Source organism: Macaca fascicularis, chromosome 5 (assembly GCF_037993035.2).
Source record: "Macaca fascicularis isolate 582-1 chromosome 5, T2T-MFA8v1.1".
Lineage (NCBI taxonomy): Eukaryota > Metazoa > Chordata > Mammalia > Primates > Cercopithecidae > Macaca > Macaca fascicularis.
Genome location: NC_088379.1, coordinates 49,068,596 through 49,092,972, shown reverse-complemented (window position 1 = coordinate 49,092,972; position 24,377 = coordinate 49,068,596). Strand labels below are relative to the sequence as shown.

At 38.4% G+C, this 24,377-nt stretch overlaps 1 protein-coding gene across 13 annotated transcripts in view; it reads right to left on the bottom strand.

Annotated features, from left to right (window-relative positions):
- The window catches only part of WDFY3 (WD repeat and FYVE domain containing 3), a 309,189-nt gene that overhangs the window by 22,790 nt on the left and 262,022 nt on the right, over window positions 1–24,377 (bottom strand). For all 13 annotated transcript variants that reach the window (XM_045392358.3, XM_045392361.3, XM_074039773.1 and 10 more), the window contains 11 exons: window positions 23,845–23,965; window positions 22,868–22,953; window positions 20,675–20,755; window positions 16,820–16,874; window positions 16,436–16,555; window positions 12,600–12,717; window positions 11,554–11,660; window positions 9,885–10,038; window positions 3,948–4,039; window positions 3,197–3,409; window positions 52–199 (listed from right to left, as the gene is read on the bottom strand). In XM_045392358.3, the coding sequence (XP_045248293.2) occupies window positions 52–199; window positions 3,197–3,409; window positions 3,948–4,039; window positions 9,885–10,038; window positions 11,554–11,660; window positions 12,600–12,717; window positions 16,436–16,555; window positions 16,820–16,874; window positions 20,675–20,755; window positions 22,868–22,953; window positions 23,845–23,965 (1,295 nt within the window). The remainder of the gene's footprint in view (window positions 1–51; window positions 200–3,196; window positions 3,410–3,947; window positions 4,040–9,884; window positions 10,039–11,553; window positions 11,661–12,599; window positions 12,718–16,435; window positions 16,556–16,819; window positions 16,875–20,674; window positions 20,756–22,867; window positions 22,954–23,844; window positions 23,966–24,377) is intronic.

Here is a 24,377-nt window from a genome sequence, read left to right as displayed (position 1 = left end):
TAAATAATCCCATTAAATCACAAATCAAACGTTTATTTCTCATTATTTTACCTTTTACAGGTGTTAGAGAAGGCCTCAAGTTGTCTAGATGATGAAAAAAGATCTTGTCACTTGTAGATCCTGGTAGGACAGAGATTCCTGCATTGTCTCCATTGAGTCGACTTCTCACTCGCTTTGGTGGATGAGGTTTTTTAAATAACTGGTATGAAAGAAGATGACACACTTTATAATGAAAGATCACACTTATAAGCCCTTTTATATGCCAAGCATTGTGTTCTTATTTCAATTAAGGTTCACAAGAACCAGTAGGTACTATATTATCCTCATTTCACACCTGAGAAAAAGATTCAAAGAGGCTACGAAGGTGGCCAGAGAACTCACACCTGAATAAGCAGGGGCAGGACTATGATACTAAAGCATCGGCTATTGTCTTGTTCTACGCTAAGCTGAATTCACAATAACTTTCTAAAAGAAAGTTAACCTACAGTTGATTGACAATTATTTTCCAATGATATTCGAAATTTAACTCTTAGTAGCCTAATACCATTCTGTGCCACTGAAGGCAGGCAGACATTCTATCTAACTGGATTATTTCTGGTTTCAACGTGGCCTTTATGTGATTTAGAAACATCATTTTGGTGTCCTAAAAAGGTGTTACTGATTTGCTGAAAGTGTGAACATTATCATCATCTTTGTACTCTGCTATGCTGTAAAGGGAAAAAAGAAAATAAAAATGTGCTACATCATCATTCAGTATTTCTATAGGATTAAAAATATTAATGGCTGGGTGAGGTGGCTCATGCCTGTAATCCCAGCACTTTGGGAGACCGAGGTGGGCAGATCATGAGGTCAGGAGTTCGAGACCAGCCTGGCCAATATGGCGAAACCCGTCTCTACTAAAAATACAAAAATTAGCTGGGTGTGGTGGCACATGCCTGTAGTTCCAGCTACTTGGGATGCTGAGGCAGGAGAACTGCTTGAACGCAGGAGGCAGAGGTTGCAGTGAGCAAAGATTGCGCCACTGCATTCCAGCGTGGGCAACAAAGCGAGACTCCATCTCAAAAAAAAAAAAAAAAAAGTACATTTAAGATGACTATTTTTCAATTATTGTAAATCTTTGAGACAGGCATAGTTTCTGTTGGAAAACTAGTATTTGAGGAGGAGATCTGAAAAACTTTAAAGGAAATGAGATTTAAGATGAATACAACACCATCACACTTTATAAATTAGATATTTGGGGTTTCCAAGAGAAAAAAAACAGAAAAAATTCTTTGTGCAGAGGAAGATACACATTCCAGGCTCTCAAACCTTTAAATGTTTTGTTCCTACTTTATCTACATAATGGACCAAAAGATCAGGCTTCTATAAAGATACATAGTTTTAAAGCACATTCATGAATGTGCATTTACTGAAGCACTTTTATGTGAGGACCTAAGGACAGAGCACTGCGCCAGGCTGCGGGTATATAATGATGTATGGAGATGATGACCATAAAACCTACATTCCTGAGGATGGCCTTACTTGAAAGTACCCTCTATTACTCAATGTATGTCCCAGAAATATGCTGGCATCCAAACGATACTTCCCAGACTTCTGGCCTCTTCTACTTCAAAGTAGCACAAAAATCCTGCAACAGTGCAAGTGTCTTGATTTTTACGTTCAGAATATGTATTTCCCCTAGGGTATGAAAAATGGCTCCAGCCCTTGTAACTCTCAGGAAAAAGAACAAAGTTAACTAAATAAAGGTATAGCTAATATTCGTCAACTGTGAATAGTTTATCAGCAAGTATTTTGCTTTAAAAAACACGGCCAGGTGCCATAGCTTATGCCTGTAATCCCAGCACTTTGGTAGCTGAGGTGTGAGGACTGCTTGAGTCTAGGAGTTCGAGGCCAGCCTGGGCAACACAGTGAGACTCTATCTCTATAAAATAAAAATAAATAAAAACAAAAGTAAACATGTTTCTTTTATGAGGGGATCAGATTGCTAGGTGATCAGACTGCATTGTGAATGGTACAGTTATAGCATGTCCTGCTATCTATTATGACTTTTCTATATAAAGAGATGTGTCATTGTTTTGTGTGTTCTCAAGTGTCAACCCTGGAAACCTCAAGGTCAGTTAACCTACAAAGAGGGAGTCCACAGAGACGTCTAAAGCAGGAACAGAGAAGGCAGCCAGGATCAAAGTAGGAGCCACCGGTACTTAGTAAAGGTGGGTGGTCTGACCAGCTCGTCAAAGTGTGCCTTCACACTGTGGGGAAGTGCTGCAGTTACTACTGGTGCACCCAGCCCTCCTGCCATACCTCGGACAATGGCGATGAGAGAAGGGATAAGGTCTCTTCAGGGAAGTCTGCTCATCGCTGAACAGGAAATAGGCCTACAGTATCTGGGTGCTGAAAGGCTTAGATCTTGGTCTTCCTCTCCAAGTTTCAGAAGGTGGTGAGGGCAGCTATTGCATGTCCTAGGCATTCCTGTGGCACGTGCTCTCACAGCACAGCACTTATGCCTATGTCAACAATCTAACCCAATCCAACATCATCTGTTCCCTGAACTACTACAATAGCTTTCTTAATGGTCTTCTGTTTCTTAATGGTCTTCTGCTCCCCATTTGGGTCCCCAGCAGAGAGAGAGAGAGAGAGAGAGAGAGAGAGAGAGAGAGAGAGTGTGTGTGTGTGTGTGTGTGTGTGTGTGTGTGTCAGACACACAGAAAAAGAGAGAGAGACAGAGAGAGAGAGAGTGAGAGAGTGTGTGAGAGAGAGAGAGAGAGAGAGAGGTGTGCATAGAGTAGTTTATTCTGACTGAGACCAGAATGAACTTCTAAAGTTTAAATATGACCATGTCATTTCTCTGCCTAAAATCAGCACTGGTTTCCCACTGGCCTCCAGACAAAACCTCATTTCTGTGTATGTGGCCTATAAGGCCCCTCCTGTTATGTCTTATGGAGGTTTAAGAAAGCACACCCTGCATTAGTCTGTAAGGGATAATTCTCTTTAAACAAAATTTTTATTTATTTGGAGTGTGAGAGTGAGAAAAAAAGCAACAATGTAGGAATCTATTGAAATACTAGGTGATATTTATGGCTGTTTATTAAGTTAATCTAAACTTAATTATTTTGTGGTCATCCACAGTCTAGAGAAATGTTACAAAATTTACAAAATGAAACAGAGTACATCAATCATAAAAAAAGAACATCCATACCTGTTTAGGGATCTGACCGAAGTTATTAATGAACCCAATTGTGGCTGTCTCCTTTAGTGGGTCATTGATGTTGTAGATATCCACTTGACCCTCATAAAAAAGATGATGGAAGACATTTACAGCTTCTACTGCAGCAGGGCCTTGCTGTTTATACCCGAAGATTAAGTCAATCCACTCATGTAGATGGGCACTCACATAATCACACTCCAAAGCCTATAATTTCAAACACAGATTTAGTCACTGGCTGACTTCTATTACTTGCTCAGAGACTAGAAAAACCTTGGTAAGTGGTTAATAGGAACAAAAATAACTAAAAATCATAAAAACAACATAGTAGTTCCCTCTTATTTGTGGTTTCGCTTTCTGAGATTTCGGTTACCTGCGGTAAACCATGGCTTGAAATTATTATATTTATGAGAGTGAGAGAGAGAGATCACATTCACATAGCTCTTAGTATGCTGTTATGATTGTTCTATTTTATTGTTATTATTCTTAATCTCTTACTATGCCTAATACAAAAATTAACCTTTATCAGATGTATAGGAAAATACATAGTTTATATATACATAGGGTTTGGTACTATTCCTGGTTTCAGGCATCCACTGGGGTTCTTGGGATGTGTCCCCTGTTGATAAGGGGGCCTGGCTGTGTTAGTAACAAACAGGTGATACTCTGCTAGAGGCCCTGTCTTTGTATTATGTTCAATGACCAAATGAAATCCAACTTCAATTGCAAAGTGTCCTTCCATTACCTCACGATGGACTCTGATGAATTCTCGTGGGTCCCCTTTTGCCCAGGGTGGAAGGATAACATCTCCAAGCTTGGTGCCATTTTGTTTACAGCCTATGCAATTATATACATTAAAAAATAAAAAATAAAAAAAAAAGAAAGAATGGGATAAATGGTTAACTTTATATTCTTCTGACAGACAAATGGTGGGTTAGATTCATTACCAGAACACTGAAATTGTACACCAGAAAGGACTTCAGAGATTATCAATCTAGCATCCCTCAAGGTTGCTCCTCAGATCACTCCAGCAGAAACAGGTACTAAGTCAGCAAAACTGAGGCCCTCACTGCCAATGTCTTCAGGAAATGCTGAGTTATACAAAGTGAAACATGCTTCTTTCTGCAGAGTCTTGAGGGCAAGACTCCTCAGAGGTTTCATATGCTAACATGCACTGCCCTTCTTTTTTTTTTTTTTTTTTTTTTTTTTTTTTTGAGACGGAGTCTCACGCTGTTGCCCAGGCTGGAGTGCAGTGGCGCGATCTCGGCTCACTGCAAGCTCCGCCTCCCAGGTTCCCGCCATTCTCCTGCCTCAGCCTCCTGAGTAGCTGGGACTACAGGCGCCCGCCACCGCGCCCGGCTAATTTTTTGTATTTTTAGTAGAGACGGGGTTTCACTGTGGTCTCGATCTCCTGACCTTGTGATCCGCCCGCCTCGGCCTCCCAAAGTGCTGGGATTACAGGCTTAAGCCACCGCGCCCGGCCCTGCACTGCCCTTCTCTAAGAGGGATATCGAATACAAAATGTCTGAAATTTAATTGACCACGGGACTCCTTTTCAGTGAAACATTGGGTTACTGTTTTGAATCTCCTGGAAACAGTCTCCTAGAGATATCTGCAATACAAGAGGTTTATCATATCGCTGACTCTTAGGTTCTCAAAAGAGCTCTGTAGAACTGGCATGTACTTTGCAGTAAGCATTCTCATTTAAAAAGTGAAATCTGAAATGACATAACTTTTTGCTGTTATTGTATCATTTAACAGAAAAAATATTTGGAAAAACTACAGGGCTACCAAAAACAAAAAATAACATGTTGTGATAAAGCACATAAATAACATTTATTCCATATAAACTTATTTTAAGTGATAGCCAGATAATTTCTAAAATACAAAAGAAACCATTCGCTATGAAATCTATCCACATCAAAATATATTAAATTTGGCTGCATCTAAGCAAAAAGGTTGTTTTTCTTTTTTTGAAATATACCAAAAAAGTCACTTTAGCTTACAGAGTTTTTATAGGTACAAATCAGATTATCCTTGTAAAAATGACTTTACAAACAACAATGTTGACTCACTAGTTTAATAGCAGTTGGTTAGATAAATACTCGTGTTGGAAATTTTCATACAGAAATGCAGTTGTTCAAATTTTAGAACACAAAGCCAATTCCAAGTGAAAGCAAATAAAATATTTCCCTTAGATACAATCTTGCCTTTAGCATTGCTAGTTGATGGTTTATTGACAACGTGATATTAAGTGAGTGGTGCAAATATCAGTTTACTCTTTAAAGGAATGTCTTGACTTGGTTGGAAAGGTTACCATATGATTTAAGACAAAGATAAATCAAGTTATTACAACCCTTCCTCCTCAACCATACACACTGCACACTCTGTGCTGAATCCCCCTGAAATGCCCAATAGGCCTAATTTTTTGGTAATAATAAACAGGTAAAAAGGCTACTTGAGAAAGAAATTACTTTTCAAAATTTTGCTATAATCCTTGAACACTTATTTGATAGAATTTTATTTTATGAACACTATATGCAATTTTAAAATGACATATAAAGGTAACACAGTCTGTAGGAAAGCCTTTGTCTAATTCTTTTACTTTTTTTTTTTTAGATAGGGTCTTGCTCTGCTGCCCAGGCTGGACTGCAGTGGTATAATCATGGCTCACTTCAGCCTTGAGCTCCTGGCCTCACGTGATCCTCCCACCTCAGTCTCCCATGTACAGGCACATGTCACCATGCCTGGCTAATTATTTTATTTTGAAGGGATGAGGTTTTGCTCTGTTGCTCAGGCTAATTTTGAACTCCTGGCTTCAAGTGATGCTCCTACCTTGGCCTCCCAAAGTGCTTGAATTATAGGCAAGAGCCAGCGCCTGTCCCTTAATTTTGCTCTTCTGAAGCTCTCCTCCATGTGTATCCAAGGATATATGGACAAGAAGACCCCAGGGTGAATATTACTTATCTCATAGCAAGGGGAAAAAAAAATCCAAGTTATGTTTCTTTCTTTTTTTTCATTTGACACAGAATCTTGCTCTGTTGCCCGGGCTGGAGTGCAGTCGTGTGCTCTTGGCTCACTGCAACGTCTGCCTCCTGGATGAGTCTTGTGCCTCAGCCTTCTGAGTAGCTGGGATTACAGGCACACACCACGATGCCCAGCTAATTTTTGTATTTTTAGTAGAGATGAGTTTTCACCATGTTAGCGAGGCTGGTCTCGAACTCTTGGCCTCAAGCAATCTGCCCACCTCAGTTTCCCAGGGTCCTGAGATTACAGGCGTGAGCCACTGCGACCGGCCCCAGGTGTGTTTTCTTTTACACCATTTACTATCTTTTCTGTGTGAAGAGGCAAACTGTGTTTTGTTTTTTTTTTTTTTCTATTGGGGTGAAATTCACATAAAGTCAACCATTTAAAGTGAACAATTCAGTGGCATTTAGTTCAGACACAATGTTATGCAACCATGATTTCTATCTAGTCCCAAAGCATTTTTATCACCCCAAAAGTAATCTTGTACCCGTTAATCAGTAGCTGCCCGTATTACTTTCACTCCAGCCCCAGAACACCAATCTGTGTCCTGTCTCTGTGGACTTACCTATTCTGAGTATTTCCTATAAATGGAAATGTAGAAGATGTGACAGTTTTTGCCTGGCTTCTTTCACTTTGTATAATGTTTCTGAGGTTCAACCACATTGCAGTATTTATTAGTGCCTCATTCACTCTCATGGACGAATAATATTTCATTGTATGTATGTGCTACAACTGGTTTATCCACTCATCACTTGATAGACATTTGAGCTGTTTCTGCCGTTAGGTTATTGTGAATAATGCTACTATGAACACGTTCATACACATACTTAATTGAGTTGCGTTTTCAATTCTATATACCAAGGAGTGGAACTGCTAGGTCATATGGAAATTCTGTTTAACTTTTTGAGGAACTGCCAAACTACTTCCCACAGTGGCTAAACCATTTTATACAACCACCAGCAACGTATGAGGGTTCTAATTTTTCTATACCTTTGCCAGCCCTTGTTATTTTTCAGTTCCCCCCACCCCATTATGGTCATCCTAGTAAATATGAAGTGGTATCTCACTGTGGTTTTCATTTGCATTCCCCTAATGACTAATGATGTTGAGCATCTTTTCATGAGTTCACCAGCCATTTGTATAACTTATTTGGGAAATTGTCTATTCAAGTCCTTTGCCCATTTTCCAACTGGGTTGTTTGTCTTTTTGTTGTTGAGTTATAAGGGTTGTTTATATTCTGGATACTAGATCCTCATTAGATATATTATTTGCAAATATTTTCTTCCATTCTATAGGCATCTATTCATTTTCTTGATAACATTCTTAGATGCAGAAATTTCTAATTTTGATTAAGTCCAATTTATCTTTTGTTGTTGTTGCTTGTACTTTTCATATCATATTTAAGAATCCATTGCCAAATTCAAGATCATGAAGATTTACCCCTATGTTTTCTTTTAAGAGTCGTATGACTTTAGGTTTTATATACAGTGTTTTGAAGTGTTTTGTTTTTGAGACAGGGTGTCAGTTTATCACCCAGGCTGGAGTGTAGTGGCATGAACACAGCTCACTGTATCCTCGACCTCCTGGGGTAAAGTGATCCTCCCACCTCAGTCTCCTGAGTAGCTGGGATTATAGGTGTACATCACCACGCCCAGCTAATTTTTGTATTTTTTGTAGAGATGAGGTTTTGCCATGTTGGCCAGGTCGGTCTTGCACTCCTGAGCTCAAGTGATTCACCTGCCTTGTCCTCCCAAAGTGCTGGGATTTCAGGTGTGAGCCACCATGCCCGGCTCAACCACTGTTTTTTAAAGTATGCTATTTCAAGGAGGGAAGATAATTTGTTATGAGGGTAAACATAACAAAGATACATCCTCCTTTTTTAAATTTACTTATTTTAAAAGTAGATTGGTTGGTTGGATTTGTAAGTGGTCTGTCTGGAACACCTTTGCAACATGGATTATCATAACTGATAGACGTTTCTGGAAGATTATGAGCTATCTCTTTCTTTCTGCACCTCTCCATATTTGTCTCTTTGACAGTGGTATCCCTGGGGAAGAAGGCAATATTCTCCAAAGTTGAATTATAAGTGAACATAAGAAAACACTAATGTGGCTGTCCGTGGTGGCTCACGCCTGTAACCTTTGCACTTTGGGAGGCTGAGGTGGGTGGACCACTTGAGGTCAGAAGTTCAAGACCAGCCTGGCCAACATGGGGAAACCCCGTCTCTACTAAAAATATGAAAAAGAATTAGCCAGGCATGGTGGCGCATATAATCCCAGCTACTTGGGAGGCTGAGGCACGAGAATTGCTTGGACCTGTAAGGTGGAGGCTGCGGTGAGCAGAGATTATGCCACTGCACTCCAGCTTGGGTGACAGAGCAAGACTCTGTCTCAAAAAAAGAAAATGCTAATGTGCATTCATAGTCAAAGGCTATAGCAGGTATTTGTTGATTGTCCTTGTTGACTATCTATTCTATTCTTTTGGGAAAACCCATCACTTTCTCTAATTCTAAGCCCTAAAGTTGTGTCTTTAGCTGCTCAAGGGTAAGCTCTAGGCATAACTGGAGGTAATAAAATCAATTTCAGGACGTTTCCTGGGGCTCTGGAGAGAGCCTTGTTATCTTCCCCATTAGATCCCATTTCACAAAGGTAGAGTTGCTGATGGACAATTAAATATACAAAAATTATCTTTAGCAAACTTCAAATAGAAATATCTTCCATATGTATAGGATACAAACACTTCCCTGTATTTTCTGTTCATGAAAATCTGGAGGTAGTACAGTTATAATTTATGTGCTAACTCTTATAAAACAGTAGAAAATACAAAGAATGAAAAAATATAAAACAACAAATATCTGGCAGGAATACTCTAACATGAAAACAATGGAATTCTGATATGCTTTAAAAGAAATACTCAGAAGCACAGATCAGCAAACTGTGTTCCAATAAACTGTAACCAAAGTCAAATCCACTTCCTCTAACAGCCAGATAATATAAAAACAGCACTGATGAAGTTTTTCTTGTTTTTGTAAGTGCTGATTTGGTCCTGTTTTTCTAGAAAATAGAGCCCTTACAGGATAAAGAAAAGGGATTTACTTAAAGTTATTCTGAAGTTCTAATTTTAAAACACATTAGCATATAAACCAAGGATATATTAGGCAATAAACGAGATTAAAACAATATGTGAAAAATTCAGATATACCACTCTTAGCTATTAATGGGTTTCAATAGTAATATTTTTCAAATAAATTTTCACTTCACCTTTGTTTTCATCAAAACAATAAAATTCTAAATGTTGGAAGTAATCTGTCTCAATATTTATTTATTTAGAGACGGAGTCTCGCTCTGTTGCCCAGGCTGGAGTGCAGTTCACGATCTCGGCTCACTGCAACCTCCACCTCCCAGGTTCAAGCAATTTTCCTGCCTCAGCCTCCTGAGTAGCTGGGATTACAGGTGCCCACTACCACGTCCAGCTAATTTTTGTAACCTCAAAAATGACATGTAACCACACCCAACTATAGCAAATGACTGCAAGAAACTATAACGAAATTTTTTTCTTGTTAATGTGTGCTGCAGACAATCTTTAGAAAAGTGACTTATTTCTATTGGGCTTTTCCTGGCTGACATTCCTAAGACAGTGCCACAGCTCTACGTACCTAGATCGAAGTTGTTGGAATTGAATAGGAATTCTGGTAAATAAAAGAACTCTGGAATAAGTTCTTTTACATCTGCCATGTTGTGCTTTGATGCTGAATACCAGGCCTCGCGCACACTGTGAAACATCCGGTCAGCCAGGTCAAAGTGGCCACCCTGTGGGCAGAATGAGAAGACACCTCTCTATTACAGAACCATTCCCACCTGACAGCTTCTATCAAGTTCAAGAGCTTGAAAACTCCAACTATATTTGGTGACATTTCAATTTCTCATTATCCTACATTAAATGCACAAAATTTTTTAATAAACATGAAACATCTATTTCTCTTTGGAGTAATCCTTACAGAGGGTTCTCTCCACATTTGTTTTATAATCAAACTGAAAATCAAATGTAAAGATTTTAAAAAGTCATCCAAAAAACAGTAGATTTTAAAGAGAGGACAAGGCTGTAAGAAATATGAGTTCTTCCATAGTTTGATGATGCCATCACAAGAAAAGATTCTAATGTACATCATCTACAGTTGGAAACATTCAAATTACGTTTTGAATGTTTTTTGCATAAATTAACATGATATGCAAGTTCTCATACTAATGAGAATTAAATGGAGAATTAGAAAAGGTGATCAGTTACAGACTGATAAAGCAAATTAAAATAGAAAAGGGATATTTTTGACTACACAGCCTCAGGTACACTACCCATCTTCTTCAGTAAAGCCCCCCATGCTGCTGTGTTTTAAGTGAACACGGTGTACCTGTCTTATGATGCTCACTGTGGGAAAATGCCAAAGTCCATGCCATGGCTGCCAAGGCCTGCCATACAATGTAGCCCCTGTTTCCTTGTTGACCTCTTCCCTTACAACTAACTTTCCTCCTTACTTACTCTATTCTGGACACACTGGCCACTGGGCTGCTCCTCAAACATGTCAGATACAAGCCTGCCTTAGAGCCCTTGCACAAGCTCTTCCCTCTGCCTGGAACATGTATCTCCAGATATCTGCAGAAGCAACACCCTTACCTCCTTTAGACTTTTTTTCACAGGAGACCTACTCTGATCACTCTACTTAAAACTGCATCCCACCCTGACCAACCTCCTGTTCTCTCCACCTCCCATCCCCCTTTCCGGACCTATATCTTTCTGATAGCTTTTATCACATTCTAAAACACCTTACAGTTTTCTTATTTTTGATATTTGGCTGTCTCCTTCAACTGAAATACATAAACTGCACAGGTAAGGCTTTTCTCTTTATTAATTGATGTCCTCCCAATTACCTGGAACAGTGCCTGGCACACAGTAGGTATTTATTAAATATGTGATAAATAAATGAAAGAGAATGTCCAGAAAAGCAATCATAATCGAGGAAACAGAGAATGAGCTGGAATATATCACGTTTTTGTAAAATAAAAATTGTTTAATTCAACCAGTTAGGGCTGGTTGAAAAATGTATGCTACTTATGTTTTTGATTAAAGGATGCTGGCACTTATTTGTTCTAAGCAAATTGTAGTTCATTATCAGTTTTGGTCCAACAAAATTCTACTTTAGTTATGTAATTACTTTGTCATTAAAACTTCACAGAGCTTCTTATAATGGAAGATAATGGTATTTTAAAAGGTGACATTTTAGATAGAAGAGGCTAGTATAAAATAGAAAAACCTCCAATTTAAAGTTTTACCTGTAGCCTTAAGAATATCTGTGTGAAAGGCTCCATCCTCACAAGGTATGAGGCCACAATCATTGCAGATGAATAGTGGGTCCCATAGTGGTATGCGGGAGTTTCTCCTGTTTAAGAAAATTAAAGCATAATTGAAACCAAAAGAAGAAATATGAAAAATAAAATCAGTATTACTTTATGTTTGAAAATAATAGCCCATGTGATAACTGTGACACTAAACGCAGTTAGTACTGGCATTTTCAGCAGGAAAACTTCATGATGACACCACTATCCCTCTCTTCTATATTTGACAGTAGTCCAAATTAAGTATAATTCAATGGCCTATTCCCACAAACTTAGTATGTCTACCAATTTCATGTTTTGAGGCTTACTATAATAGTTAACCCTTAATAGTAGACCATCTTCCACAAAAGCAGGATATGCACTTATAGTTACTTTTTTATTAGGTTCTGGCTTTGCAATTACATATTTCTCTAAATCGTTGTTTATGAATATTAAGCACTTTTTATATATTTTTACTACATATTCTCCTCGGCAGAGAGGGGGAACAAAAAGCTTAGGCTTTCTTTCTCCTTTGTTTGTTTTGTCTTTTTGAGGGAGAAACACAATAAACATTAAACATAATAAATGACAAGTAAACTATATAGTTTTAGAATATAGTCATTTTTTTAAATGCAAAAGGGTTCTAAAAATTGCCTCAATAAAATTAAAGAGAGACAATAAATTAAAGTGTGGTTCCTGGACTAAATATGATTAGAACAGAGGCAGATTATGATGAGAAATTTCTGTCCTATGCAAAGCAGGAATACTTAGTTTTTCACCAGTACTCTAATAAGCTATTTAAAATGCCTTCTAAGCATGGCCACAAGTTGGCATGCAAACCTGATTCCTCTGCTATAATAATCTGCATATATGTGTGGACATATAATGTATATAGATATGATATATAAGAAATTTGAAGGAGGATGTGAGAATGTCAGACCGCTACATAATGACTTACTTTTGAAACTTGGGTAAAAGGTCCAATGACAGAAAAAGTTCCTTACCATTAGGATCCTCCCAGTCTTTATATCGCTTCTTATACTGAGCTAATCGTTCATCTGTTTGTGCTCCCATTGGCTTAGCCAGGTTTCTAAACGTCTTGGGATTAGTAAGATCCACCTCCTAAAATACAAAATGTAACTCAATTTCAAGTTACTATACACTATCTAGCCTCACTAACGTAGATACAGTGGCTACAGTGGACGATGATGATTTATAAACACACTAGTATCTATGGGGTCAAGCTGGCATAACTGGACTCCAAAATAATGTTATGTATGTACTGTTTATCCACACTTTACAGACAGGCACATGGGAGTTGGTTAACCGATTCAGTTGGAAGATAAGTGCTTTGGAAATTATGTGTTTCACAGGGGAAGCCGCTAAGGATCTAGGTTTAGGGGATGAAGATTAAGAGGGAAAATGCTTCCAAGTCTTGGCAAGGACCCAGCAGGAGACTGTGGACACAATAGCTCCAATTCATCGTTAACCTCATCACTCACATAATTGGAGGATCAGATCTCCCTTCTGTGTCCTCCCTCCCTCCACCCCCACCCTGTCTCCCTCCAATGTTACTTCTGAGCATTTTCTTCTCAGAGGTGATCTGGAACTGATATAAACTAGAACACTCAGTAATTCTTTCACCTCTAAAAGATAACATTACACCAGATCAAGTAACTTTCCAATGAGATGGATTCTTCTAGTTTACCAGAGATTACTTTACAAGTTGATGAGTTGACCTAATTCATATATTTAAAAGGAAACTAAAATTTACTCCCTGAGGATTTTGAAAGTAGAAATTTGAAATATGTGCCTGTGGCATATTTGTGTCCTTTTTATAGGACATCATGAATAACCAGTTTTGCCAAACTTTTATTTATTTATTTATTTATTTATTTATTTATTTTATTTTTTTTTTTTGAGAGGGAGTCTGGCTCTGTCGCCCAGGCTGGAGTGCAGTGGCCGGATCTCAGCTCACTGCAAGCTCCGCCTCCCGGGTTTATGCCATTCTCCTGCCTCAGCCTCCCGAGTAGCGGGGACTACAGGCGCCCGCCACCTCGCCCGGCTAGTTTTTTTTTTTTGTATTTTTTAGTAGAGATGGGGTTTCACCGTGTTAGCCAGGATGGTCTTGATCTCCTGACCTCGTGATCCGCCCGTCTCGGCCTCCCAAAGTGCTGGGATTACAGGCTTGAGCCACCGTGCCCGGCCCAAACTTTTATTTTTAAAAATCTTGGGCAGGAGAAACTGATCTACATTTCTGAATGTAAGTCAAGTTAGCGTATTTGTTATCTCAAAGTTTATATGTAAAGTACCTCGTTTATATTTTCTGGTTAATTCAACAAATGTTAAAGTATGTACAAAGTGCCAGGCATCATCCTATTGGCTGAGAGTTGAGAGAGACATAAAATGGTCTGTGTGCTCAAGGACCTTGACCCTATGATTACTGCAGGACTATGCTGTAAAAGAAAGCTCCATGATTCAAATGGTGGGAAAAAAAACCCAACATAGGTACCATATTATACAACTATAGGGCAGTGTGGGAATAGAAGGCAAAGGAGAAAAAGAACAGAAGGGTCCACATCACAGGGCTGGTACTTCAGTGTTTCCTGAAGGATGAAGTGGAGTTGGTCAGTTGAGTTAGTTGGTGGAGAGAAGAAATGCACGATGGGCACCGGGCAGGTCAGGCTGTGTGTGAAAAGCCACTAAATTACAGAAGAGGGATCTGGGGTGCCCCACGATAGCTGTTCTGGGAGGACATGAGGAATATATACACAGGAGCTACAATGAAAAGGTTGCTATAGTGAGGATTTTCAACTCTCTCCCAAATTATGACAGTGATTCACTGAATAATTTTATTATTTATATATTTTTACTTCATTATTTTATTTTTTTTTTTTTGAGACAGCTTCTTGCTCTGTTGCCCAGGCCAGAGTACAGAGGCATACTCTCAGCTCACAGCAATCTCCACCTCACCAGCTCAAGTGATCCTCCCCTTTCAGCCTCCTGAGTAGCTGGGACTACAGATACTTGTCACCACGCCTGGCTACTTTTTTGTATTTTTTGTAGAGATGGGGTTTTCCGTGTTGCCCAGGCTGGTCTTGAACTCCTGGACTCAAGCAATCTGCCCTCCCTGGCCTCCCAAAGTTCTGGGGTTACAGGTGTAAGTCACAGCACCTGGTCACTGAATGATTTTAAACAGGGGGACGACTCAATTAGTGTTCCTGAAACTGGCTGCAGTGTAGAAGGCATAGTGAAGGAAGGAGAGACTAGAGCATTAAGCCCAGTTAGGAGGCTGCTGCAACAGTCCAATAGAAGATGCAGAGGGCCTGAAATGAGACACTAGGTACACTGATGGAGACAAAGGTAGAAATGCCTTGGCCACTGAGCAGACATGGACAGTAGGAAAATAATTTCCAGCCTGTAAGACAGCATGGATGATGGTGCCACTTCCTAAGATGGGGAATACACAGTGAGGGTCAGAATTGCATCGGGAGAACGAGGTAGAGAATTGAAGGTTCAGTAATGGGATCTGTCATGTTCATGTAAGATACATATTCAAATATGGGTTGACAAAGTTCTCCACTCCTTTCTCAGAAAACCACATTTCTTTTGGACTTCTGTCTCTTTAAAAATCTACACTTTCTTTCTAACTTTCCTTGATGGACTTAAAGAAAAAATATTTTCACTTATCAATCTTTACTCCTGATCTCTTCTTTTCCTTTTATTATTTATGTATTATGCATTAGGTATGCAAATTAACTATACAAGCAAATATATAGATTCAAACATCAAATACACTAACGTACGTCCATGCATAAAGGGTGGATTTCCTTTCATTCTTTCATTAGACCAAAATTTTCTGAGGATAGAAGCTTTATCCTTTTTAATATATTGATGTATAAAATTTCTGAAAGGATAAGCAGCCATGATTCTAGTGAATAAGAAGGTCTAATGAATTTCTGAATTTTAAAAACAATCTTTTTGGTTGTTTACCTAGGGCTAAGTGTCTTTTGTTTTGCCTGCTACGGTTCATTTCCAAAATAATCAGATGTCTATCAGACAGGAGGTAAAGGAAGAGAGGAATCAAAACATTCATATGCTTCTATCTGCTCTTGATTTTGAGACTTGTCAGGTACATGTTGAATTGTTGGAAATCTTCTCCCAAGGCTTTCTGGAATAGTATAAAAAATTTCTTTTATGTGGCAGTAATGTTTTGTAGAAGGGTTACTTTGTGTTTTCCTAACAAACACTTCAAAGTACACAGATGGATTCTGATATCCACCAATAGATGCAAATTAATCAGCACTTAAAAAAACTGAATAGATATTATGAATTAATGGCCAGTACTCAATAAGTTGGTCAATTATCCAAACTTTGTATATGTCTGTGCTAAATGCTTCTCATCTATTTGAATTAAGTGCCTGTGCCTATTGAGAACATTAAACTACAAACCAAATAAAACATTTAGGCAACTGCAGTTTTTTTTTTTTTTTTCTTGTCAGAGACACAGTCTTGCTTGGTAGGTCACCAAGTCTGGAGTGCAGTGGCGCAATCTTGGCTCACTGGAGCCTCCATCTCCTGGGCTAAAGCAATCCTCCCACCTCAGCCTCCTGAGTAGCTGGGACAACTGGGGTTTGGCACCACACCTGGCTAATTTCTGCAGTTTTAGTGGAGACAGGGTTTTGCCATGTTGCTCTGGCTGGTCTTGAAATCCTGGGCTCAAGTGATTTGCCTGCCTCGGCTTCCCAAAGTACTGGGATTTTAGGGATGAGCCACTGCACCCTGCTTCAATTGTAGCATTTTAAAATTATTTTTGAAAATGTGTTCTACTAAGATTTACCTCTGAGTCGTAATCTGCAAGGATCCAGGGGAAGACAGGATACTGCATGAGATCATTATATGATCTGCCAGCCAAAGTGTTCAAATGCATCAAATATTGGAAGTTGCTGATTTCACCTCTCTGGAAAAAGATGAATATTCATTTTTGAGCAATCAATGATTTCCACTATGTTCAGCTTTTAAAATTTTATATGCAAAATGATGTAAAGGACAAATTCTTTTTAACAGATTTCAGAACAATGAAATACTTTTTTTTCTAAAAAGAATGAAAATAAAATATTTTCTCTATGGTATATATTTTATGGATAATTAAAGTGCTTTTAACTGTATGACTTCTACTCTAACTACAAACTTCTAAGGAAGCTCATATATTCATTAAACTTACCTCCCATCTCTGAGTCACAGACTTCTCTCCAACCAAAGTGCTAAGCAACCCAGATCTAAAAGCAATACATAATACAATAAATTAGAAGCAATAAAATTTTAAATCTGAAAAATTATAAAGTTGAAAAATTTAAGTCATCTGGTCCAGGAATTTTTCAAACTGTGGAGGATCTATTAGTGGGTCATAAAATCAGTTTAGTGGGCTGTGATCAGCGTTTTGAAATATGAAGTAACATAGAACTGAATTGAAGAAAACAGAGGACATCAGAAGGCATCACATACCTTGAGGGAAAGTATTTTTTTGTGAATTTTGTTTGAGTATTTATAACTCCATTTATGTGTCTTGGGATGAATGTAATATATATTTTTTACTCTAGGTCATATTCAAAAGAGTTGGAAGAACACTGATCTAGTTCAACTTTTTTTTTTTTTTGAGATGGAGTCTTGCTCTGTCACCCAGGCTGGATTGCAGTGGCATGGTCTCGGCTCACTGCAGCCTCTGCCTCCTGGGTTCTACTGATTCTCCTGCCTCAGCCTCCTGGGTAGCTGTGATTACATGCACTCACCACCACGCCCAGCTAATTTTTGTATTTTTAGTAGAGGCATGGTTTCACCATGTTGCCCAGGCTGGTCTCGAACTCCTGACCTCAGGTGATCCTCTCACCTCAGCCTCCCAAAGTGCTAGGATTACAGGCGTGAGCCACAGTGCCTGGCCTTCTTTTTCTTTTTAAAACTATTTTATAATTTATTTTTTGTAGAGATGGGGTCTTGGTATGTTGCCCAGGTTGGTCTCAAGATCCTGGCCTCAAATGATCCTCCTAACTCGGTCTCCCAAATTATTGGGACTAGAGGCATAAGCCATACTCTAACCATAGTCTTTCTTATTTTTACTATAATCACTAAGCAAACAGATCCAAGGATACTTAATTAGAATAACTGAAATATTATATAATACTCTATACACAGTACATACATAATACATTAAATAAGTGAATGAAAATATGAATATTGTATAACAGGAAAGTCACTGGTGTCCAGGCCATTTGAAATTTAAGCATTACTTTTTTGGGGACAGCAGACTTCCTTAAAATGTTATAAAATCCTATTTAAGGTTTATCAGCTTTATAATATTGATAATTAATAATTGGTCATGGAACCAGGAGAAAGTATTTATATGTTTTCTTTTCTGAAAGGAAATTAATACATTTGTAAACCTTAGGTCCTAAACACATCCAGCTCGATGGTACTATTTTCCACTTTGAGATAGTCTTTCCATCAGGCAAACTGAATGCACAAGATACTCTCTTTGGAAAAATAGCCATGATCACTCTTCAACATCGTAAGAAAGGGAACAACTGAAATGGAAGACTAAAGTTGGAAAAGAATTTCTGTTTCTTGCCTCTGAGCTCTTAAAAGTTCTTTAACAACTGCCAACTCAGCACAGGAAGTAGCAAGAACAAAGAAATAGCAAGTTTAAGATTATCTAGGAAGCAGTAACAATTTGCTTACAAGTAGAAAAAAGGCTCATTATGTTTTTAAGGAAATTTTTCACTTCCTGTATTTATGTTAACAACAACACAAATGATTAGGAGCAGAACATGTTTCTGGGGTTAACAAAAGCATGTATTTAGCATTGTATTTGCTAAGGCTTGGCTATAAAAAAATAACAACAAAACTTAAAGAGAAATACACAACATATATAGCGGCACACAGATTGGAATCAAATTTTATTTACAAATTACATAATCTCTAGAACTTTCAAAAGTCATTTTCTTGCATGCTCTAATAATTAATTTACAGCCCCAAAGCACTGCTTCTTTCCAGTGGATTATAAAAGGCTACCACTTATTGAGTGATGTAAATGGAGCTGGGTCTATGGATTCTTGAAATGGCTATGTCATCTAGAAGGCATCGCTAACATGAAATGCGGCTATAAAGAGCATAAAGGAATCACTGACAGTTCAGAATACACAAAAACAGAGGTTTAAACGTAAATGTCAAAAAGCAAAATTTAGAGGAAAACTGGGAAATCTGCAACAAATACGACAAGCAAAGGAGTAATAACTTATGGTAGAAAAATCCTACACAAATTAATAAGATCTCAAAGGAAAAATAGGCAAAAGATATGGACAATTTACAAATAATGATTCTAAATGGCTAATAAACATACACAGAGCTCATGCTTACTAATAATCAAAGAAATATACATTTAAAAAATGAGAAAACATTTTATAAAATCAATAAAATAAAAAAATTAATATACAGGCCAGGTGTGGTGGCTCACGCCTGTAATCCCAGCACTTTGGGAGGCCGAGGTGGGTGGATCACAAGGTAGGGAGTTCGAGAGCAGCCTGGCCAATATGGTAAAACCCCATCACTACTAAAACTACAAAAATTAGCCGGGCATGGTGGCGCACACCTGTAGTCCCAGCTACTTGGGAGACTGAGGCAGAAGAATTGCTTGAACCCGGGAGGCGGAGGCTGCAGTGAACTGAGATCATGCCATTACACTTAAGCCTGGGCAACAGAGCAAAACTCCGTCCCAGTAATAATAATAATAATAATAATAATAATAATAATGATAATACACAAAGTTAGCAAGTATCCATTGAGACAAACTTATCCACTAATAGTACAATATAAACTTGTATAGTTTTTATGAATATCAAGTTGGTTTTGTGTATCAAGAGCCTTAAAATTCCTACTCTTTGTTTTATTAAGGGGACTCTACCACAATAAAATAATGAAGAATCATAGCCGGGCGTGGTGGCTCATGCCTGTAATCCCAGAACTTTGGTGGGCCAAGATGGGCGGATCCCTTAAGGCCAGGAGTTTGAGACCACCCTGGCCAACATGGCAAAACCCCTTCTCTACTAAAAATACAAAAATTAGCCAGGCATGGTAGCACATACTTGTAATCCCAGCTACTCGGGAGGCTGAGAACTGCTCAGCCTGATGCTGAGAATCGCTTGAGCCCAGGAGGCAGAGGTTGCAGTGAGCCAAGATCACCCCATTGCACGCCAGCCTGGGTAACAGAGGGAAACTCTGTCTCAAAATAAAAAAATAAAAAAATAAAAAAAATAATAACGAAGAATCACATTTCCAGTCTTATGATAAGAAAACCTGATAAACACCAGGCGCGGTGGCTCACATCTGTAATCCCAGCACTTTGGGAGGCCGAAGCGGGCAGATCACCTGAGGTCAGGAGTTTGAGACCAGCCTGACCAACGTGGCAAAACCCCGTCTCTACTAAAAATACAAAAATTAGCCAGGTGTGGTGGCAGGCAGGCACCTGTAATCCCAGCTACTTGGGAGGCTGAGGCAGGAGAATCTCATGGACACAGGAGGCGGAGGTTGCAGTGAGCCAAGACGTGCCATTGCACTCCAGCCTGGGTGACAGAGTGAGACTTCATCTCAAAATAATAATAATAACAATAATTTAAAAAAAGCAAAAACCTGACAAAGATGAAATATCCAAAAATTACATGATGTTTTATATATGTGATGAATAGGTAGCAAATGATAGTTATGTTTCTGAATAGTTTTTTAAAGACAAGAGGTAATATTTAAATATAACACTGAATAGAAGAAGCAGGATAAAAACTTGTATTTAGAGTATAAACTCAGTTATGTACACAACAATGTACTCATGCTTTAAAGAACAGAAGGTAATTGATCAAAATGTGAGCAGTGATTTGACATAGTGATTATGCATACCTTTTTCTTTTCTTCCTTTAAAAAAGTTTGCAACCACCAGGGGAAAAACACTCATTTAAAATGTTAAATAATACTGTCCAGATATGAATCATCCCAACTTCACTACTAAACTGTAATATTCAAGGAACAAACCACCTACCCCTGCTCCACACTCGTGTTTGGTCGTTGTCCAGATACGGATTCTGAACTGTCCGTTAGAGACGGCACTACAGCCAAAAACCTGAAAAATTTAAAACAGCATAAAATTGAAAATGAAGTCTCAGTCAGGATCTAATGGGAAGCTTTAGAAAGGATGATTTGTTTAGATGTTCATAGTTGCATCTACCCTCCCATAACCCACTGAATGGCAGGCAAAAGGAATATATAATAATTAGAATACTCTTTGGGTTATAAAAAAAATATGATGACATCCAGAGCCAAATATAAATGCCCATAACAAAATCTATTATTTTGGACTTCTCTGAATAGGAAATAATTTCTTAGCACTAAAAACAATAGCACCTTTAGAAATTAAAAAATCAGATAAGTAAAAGTGAATCTCAATCACTTTACTTAGCTCTTCCCATATGTGAAAGGAGTTTTGGGCTACCAATCAATATCCACACGTGCTTTATTTGAACCACCCTCATTTCCCAGCTGCTCACAGGTAATATTACTGTACTGCAATGAGAAGCAATGTTGGATGGTTTAGTTATTCCTCATGGAAATAATTTGAAATATAAAAATTTTCTATAATAGAGGGATTGCCAGGATCTACATCACCCTTCAAAGAGCAAGAGAATGCCTCTCATCTACATGGTTAGTTCAGAATAGCCTTATTATTCACACATTCAAGAGAATGATCTTTAAATACCAGAGATACGTGTTGCTTTTCCTTTTTAAAAAAATTTATAGGCTGAGTGCAGTGGCTCATGCCTGTAATCTCAGCACTTTGGGAGGCCAAGGTGGGCAGATCATGAGGTCAGGAGATTGAGACCATCCTGGCCAACATAGTGAATGAAACTCCATCTCTACTAAAACCACAAAAATTAGCTGGGTGTGGTGGTACATGCTTGAAATCCCAGCTACTTGGGAGGATGAGGCAGGAAAACTGCTTAAACCTGGCGGGCGGAGGCTGCAGTGAGGCAAGATCATGCCACTGCACTCCAGCCTGGTGACAGAGCAAAAATTATTATTTTTTGAAACAGTGCCTTGCTCACTCAGGCTAGAGTGCAGTGGTGTGATCATGGCTTACTGCAACCTTGACCTCCTGGGCTTAAGCAATCCTCCCACCTCAACCTCCAATTACAGGCATGCGCCACAATGCCCGGCTAATTATTTTATTTTTTTATAGAGACAGGGTCTCACTATGTTGCCCAGGCTGGTCTTGAAGTCTAGACCCAACTGATCCTCCCTCGTTGGCCTCCCAAAGTGCTGAGGATATGAACGTGAGCCATTGCATAGCTTGGCCTGTTTTTCGCTTAAAAGGAAATTTTAAATATAGTTTATTAAAGATAAAAATATGCTTAAATTAGACTATCTGCCTTATTTAGCTATACTACTTTTTCAAGGATGAAGGTATCCAACATCCCTTCCATGGCCACAGAAAAGTCCCACGTAAATTAAATTTCTAAGGGAACTCAGTCCTTGCTTTCAATAGCAAGAAACTGCATTGGCTTCATTTTGGTAAATACAAAGAAACCTTATTTTGAAAGTAAAGGTTTATTTTTGGCCAGGCACGGTGGCTCATGCCTGTAATCCCAGCACTTTGGGAGGCCGAGGCGGGCGGATCACGAGGTCAGGAGATTGAGACCATCCTGGCTAACATGGTGAAACCCCGTCTCTACTAAAAATACAAAAAAATAAGCCGGGCATGGTAGCGGGAGCCTGTAGTCCCAGCTACTCGGGAGGCTGAGGCAGGAGAATGGCGTAAACCTGGGAGGCGGAGTTTTAAGTGAGCCGAGATCAGGCCACTGCACTCTAGCCTGGGTGACAGAACGAGACTCTGTCTCAAGAAAAAAAAAAAAGAAACTGAAGTTTTATTTTTAAAGCTACAGTTTCATCATCCTTTGTATGTAGAGACACAGGACTTAGTGATAAAAGTAGTTTTTGATGATTTCTACTATAAGTTAGCAGGAGGAAAAATGGTATGTCACAATAGAATTGCATTATTTTAAAAGTTAGAAGAACAATTGTTTCAAGAGGCTGGCAACAATAATACAAATTATTTTCTTCAAAGATGTTGGCTCAATGATCTAAATTCTAGATTTTTAAAAACTAGCATAACTGAGAAAAGATTCCCCCTCCCATCTCTTCCCACAGTAGTAGACAAAGTGTTCCTAACAAACAAGACCTTTGATAGACTTTGTTTCTAATTCCTTTCTGAAAAGCAAGGAGGTAATTCCGTCCATCTCCAGAGAAAACTTCCACAGCAATAGGCTGAAATGATCAGAGAGAAAAACATTAAGAAAAAACAGAAGTTCACAAATAAGATTATATATTAACTTTTCCACTATGAATTTCTACAATGTTCAAGAAGTTAATCTGCTAACACTTTTAAAGTCATGAATTCCCTGAAGATTAAGCTACAAAATAAACAGATATTTCTTATTCTGCTCAATTTATTTCTAAAGTCTTTAATAACAGAATAAAAATAATTATTATACAATTATAATTTTATAAAATTATAGTAAGGATGTAATTTTTATATTAGAAGAAAACTAAAATGTTAATTTGGATAGCTACAGGGAAAGATGGATAACAAAGATAATCACTCAAATTTTAGGTTGTATTTAAACAAGAGAAATGCATTGTACAAAATTATGCATCCACGTGACCTGAGGTGACCTGAGTCTGTCTATAACCAAATCTAAGGATTATTCTAAATGCAGATCCTGGCTGGACACGGTGGCTCATGCCTGTAATCCCAGCACTTTGGGAGGCTGAGGTGGGTGGATCACGATGTCAGGAGATCAAGACCAACCTGGCTAACATGGTGAAACCCCGTCTCTACTAAAAAATACGAAACAATTAGCCGGGTGTGGTGGCGGGCACCTGTAGTCCCAGCTACTCAGGAGGCTGAGACAGAAGAATGGCGTAAACCCGGGAGGTGGAGCTTGCAGTGAGCCTAGATCACGCCACTGCACTCCAGCCTGGGCGACAGAGCAAGACTCCGTCTCAATAAATAAATAAATAAATAAATAAATAAATAAATACATAAATAAATAAGTGCAGATCCTATTGAGGGTTTCCATGGCACATACCAATTTTTAAATAATACATTTTCAGAATAAAGAAACAGGACAAAACAGTACTACTAAATTGACTCACCTGCAGGAGATATCTCCTTTTATGAACTTCCTTGATATCTTCATATGCAAAAATGCTGCATGTTCTCTTGAGTTGACTAGGACCTTGCCTGGCTCCTCTAGGGATAATTGGCTCATGCATACTACAGGCAGCCAAGAGAAAAAGCAAATAAACAAAAACACAGCAAGAGATAAATTTACTGTTCCACAAAGGGTGAGCTAATTTTAAACACATGAACAGGATGGAGGAATAATATATATCAGAATTTTCAGTTAAAAAATACGTTTAAAAGAAAAATTTGTTAGCCTCCTGAGATACAAGGAACCCCCTTTGATGAATGCAATTTTAAAAACTCCCCTATTACTGTCAGGACCAAGTTATTCACCAGACATGGTTAGCACAGTGCTTCAGCTCACATACTTTCTGGGGACCAAGAAAATGTCTTAATTTATTTTAAAAATCAGAAAAAAAAATCAACTTTTAGGTAGAAAAAGGTAGAAAAAAATGTTTTCATATGTGATTATATTTATACCATTAGTCACAACATATAAGTT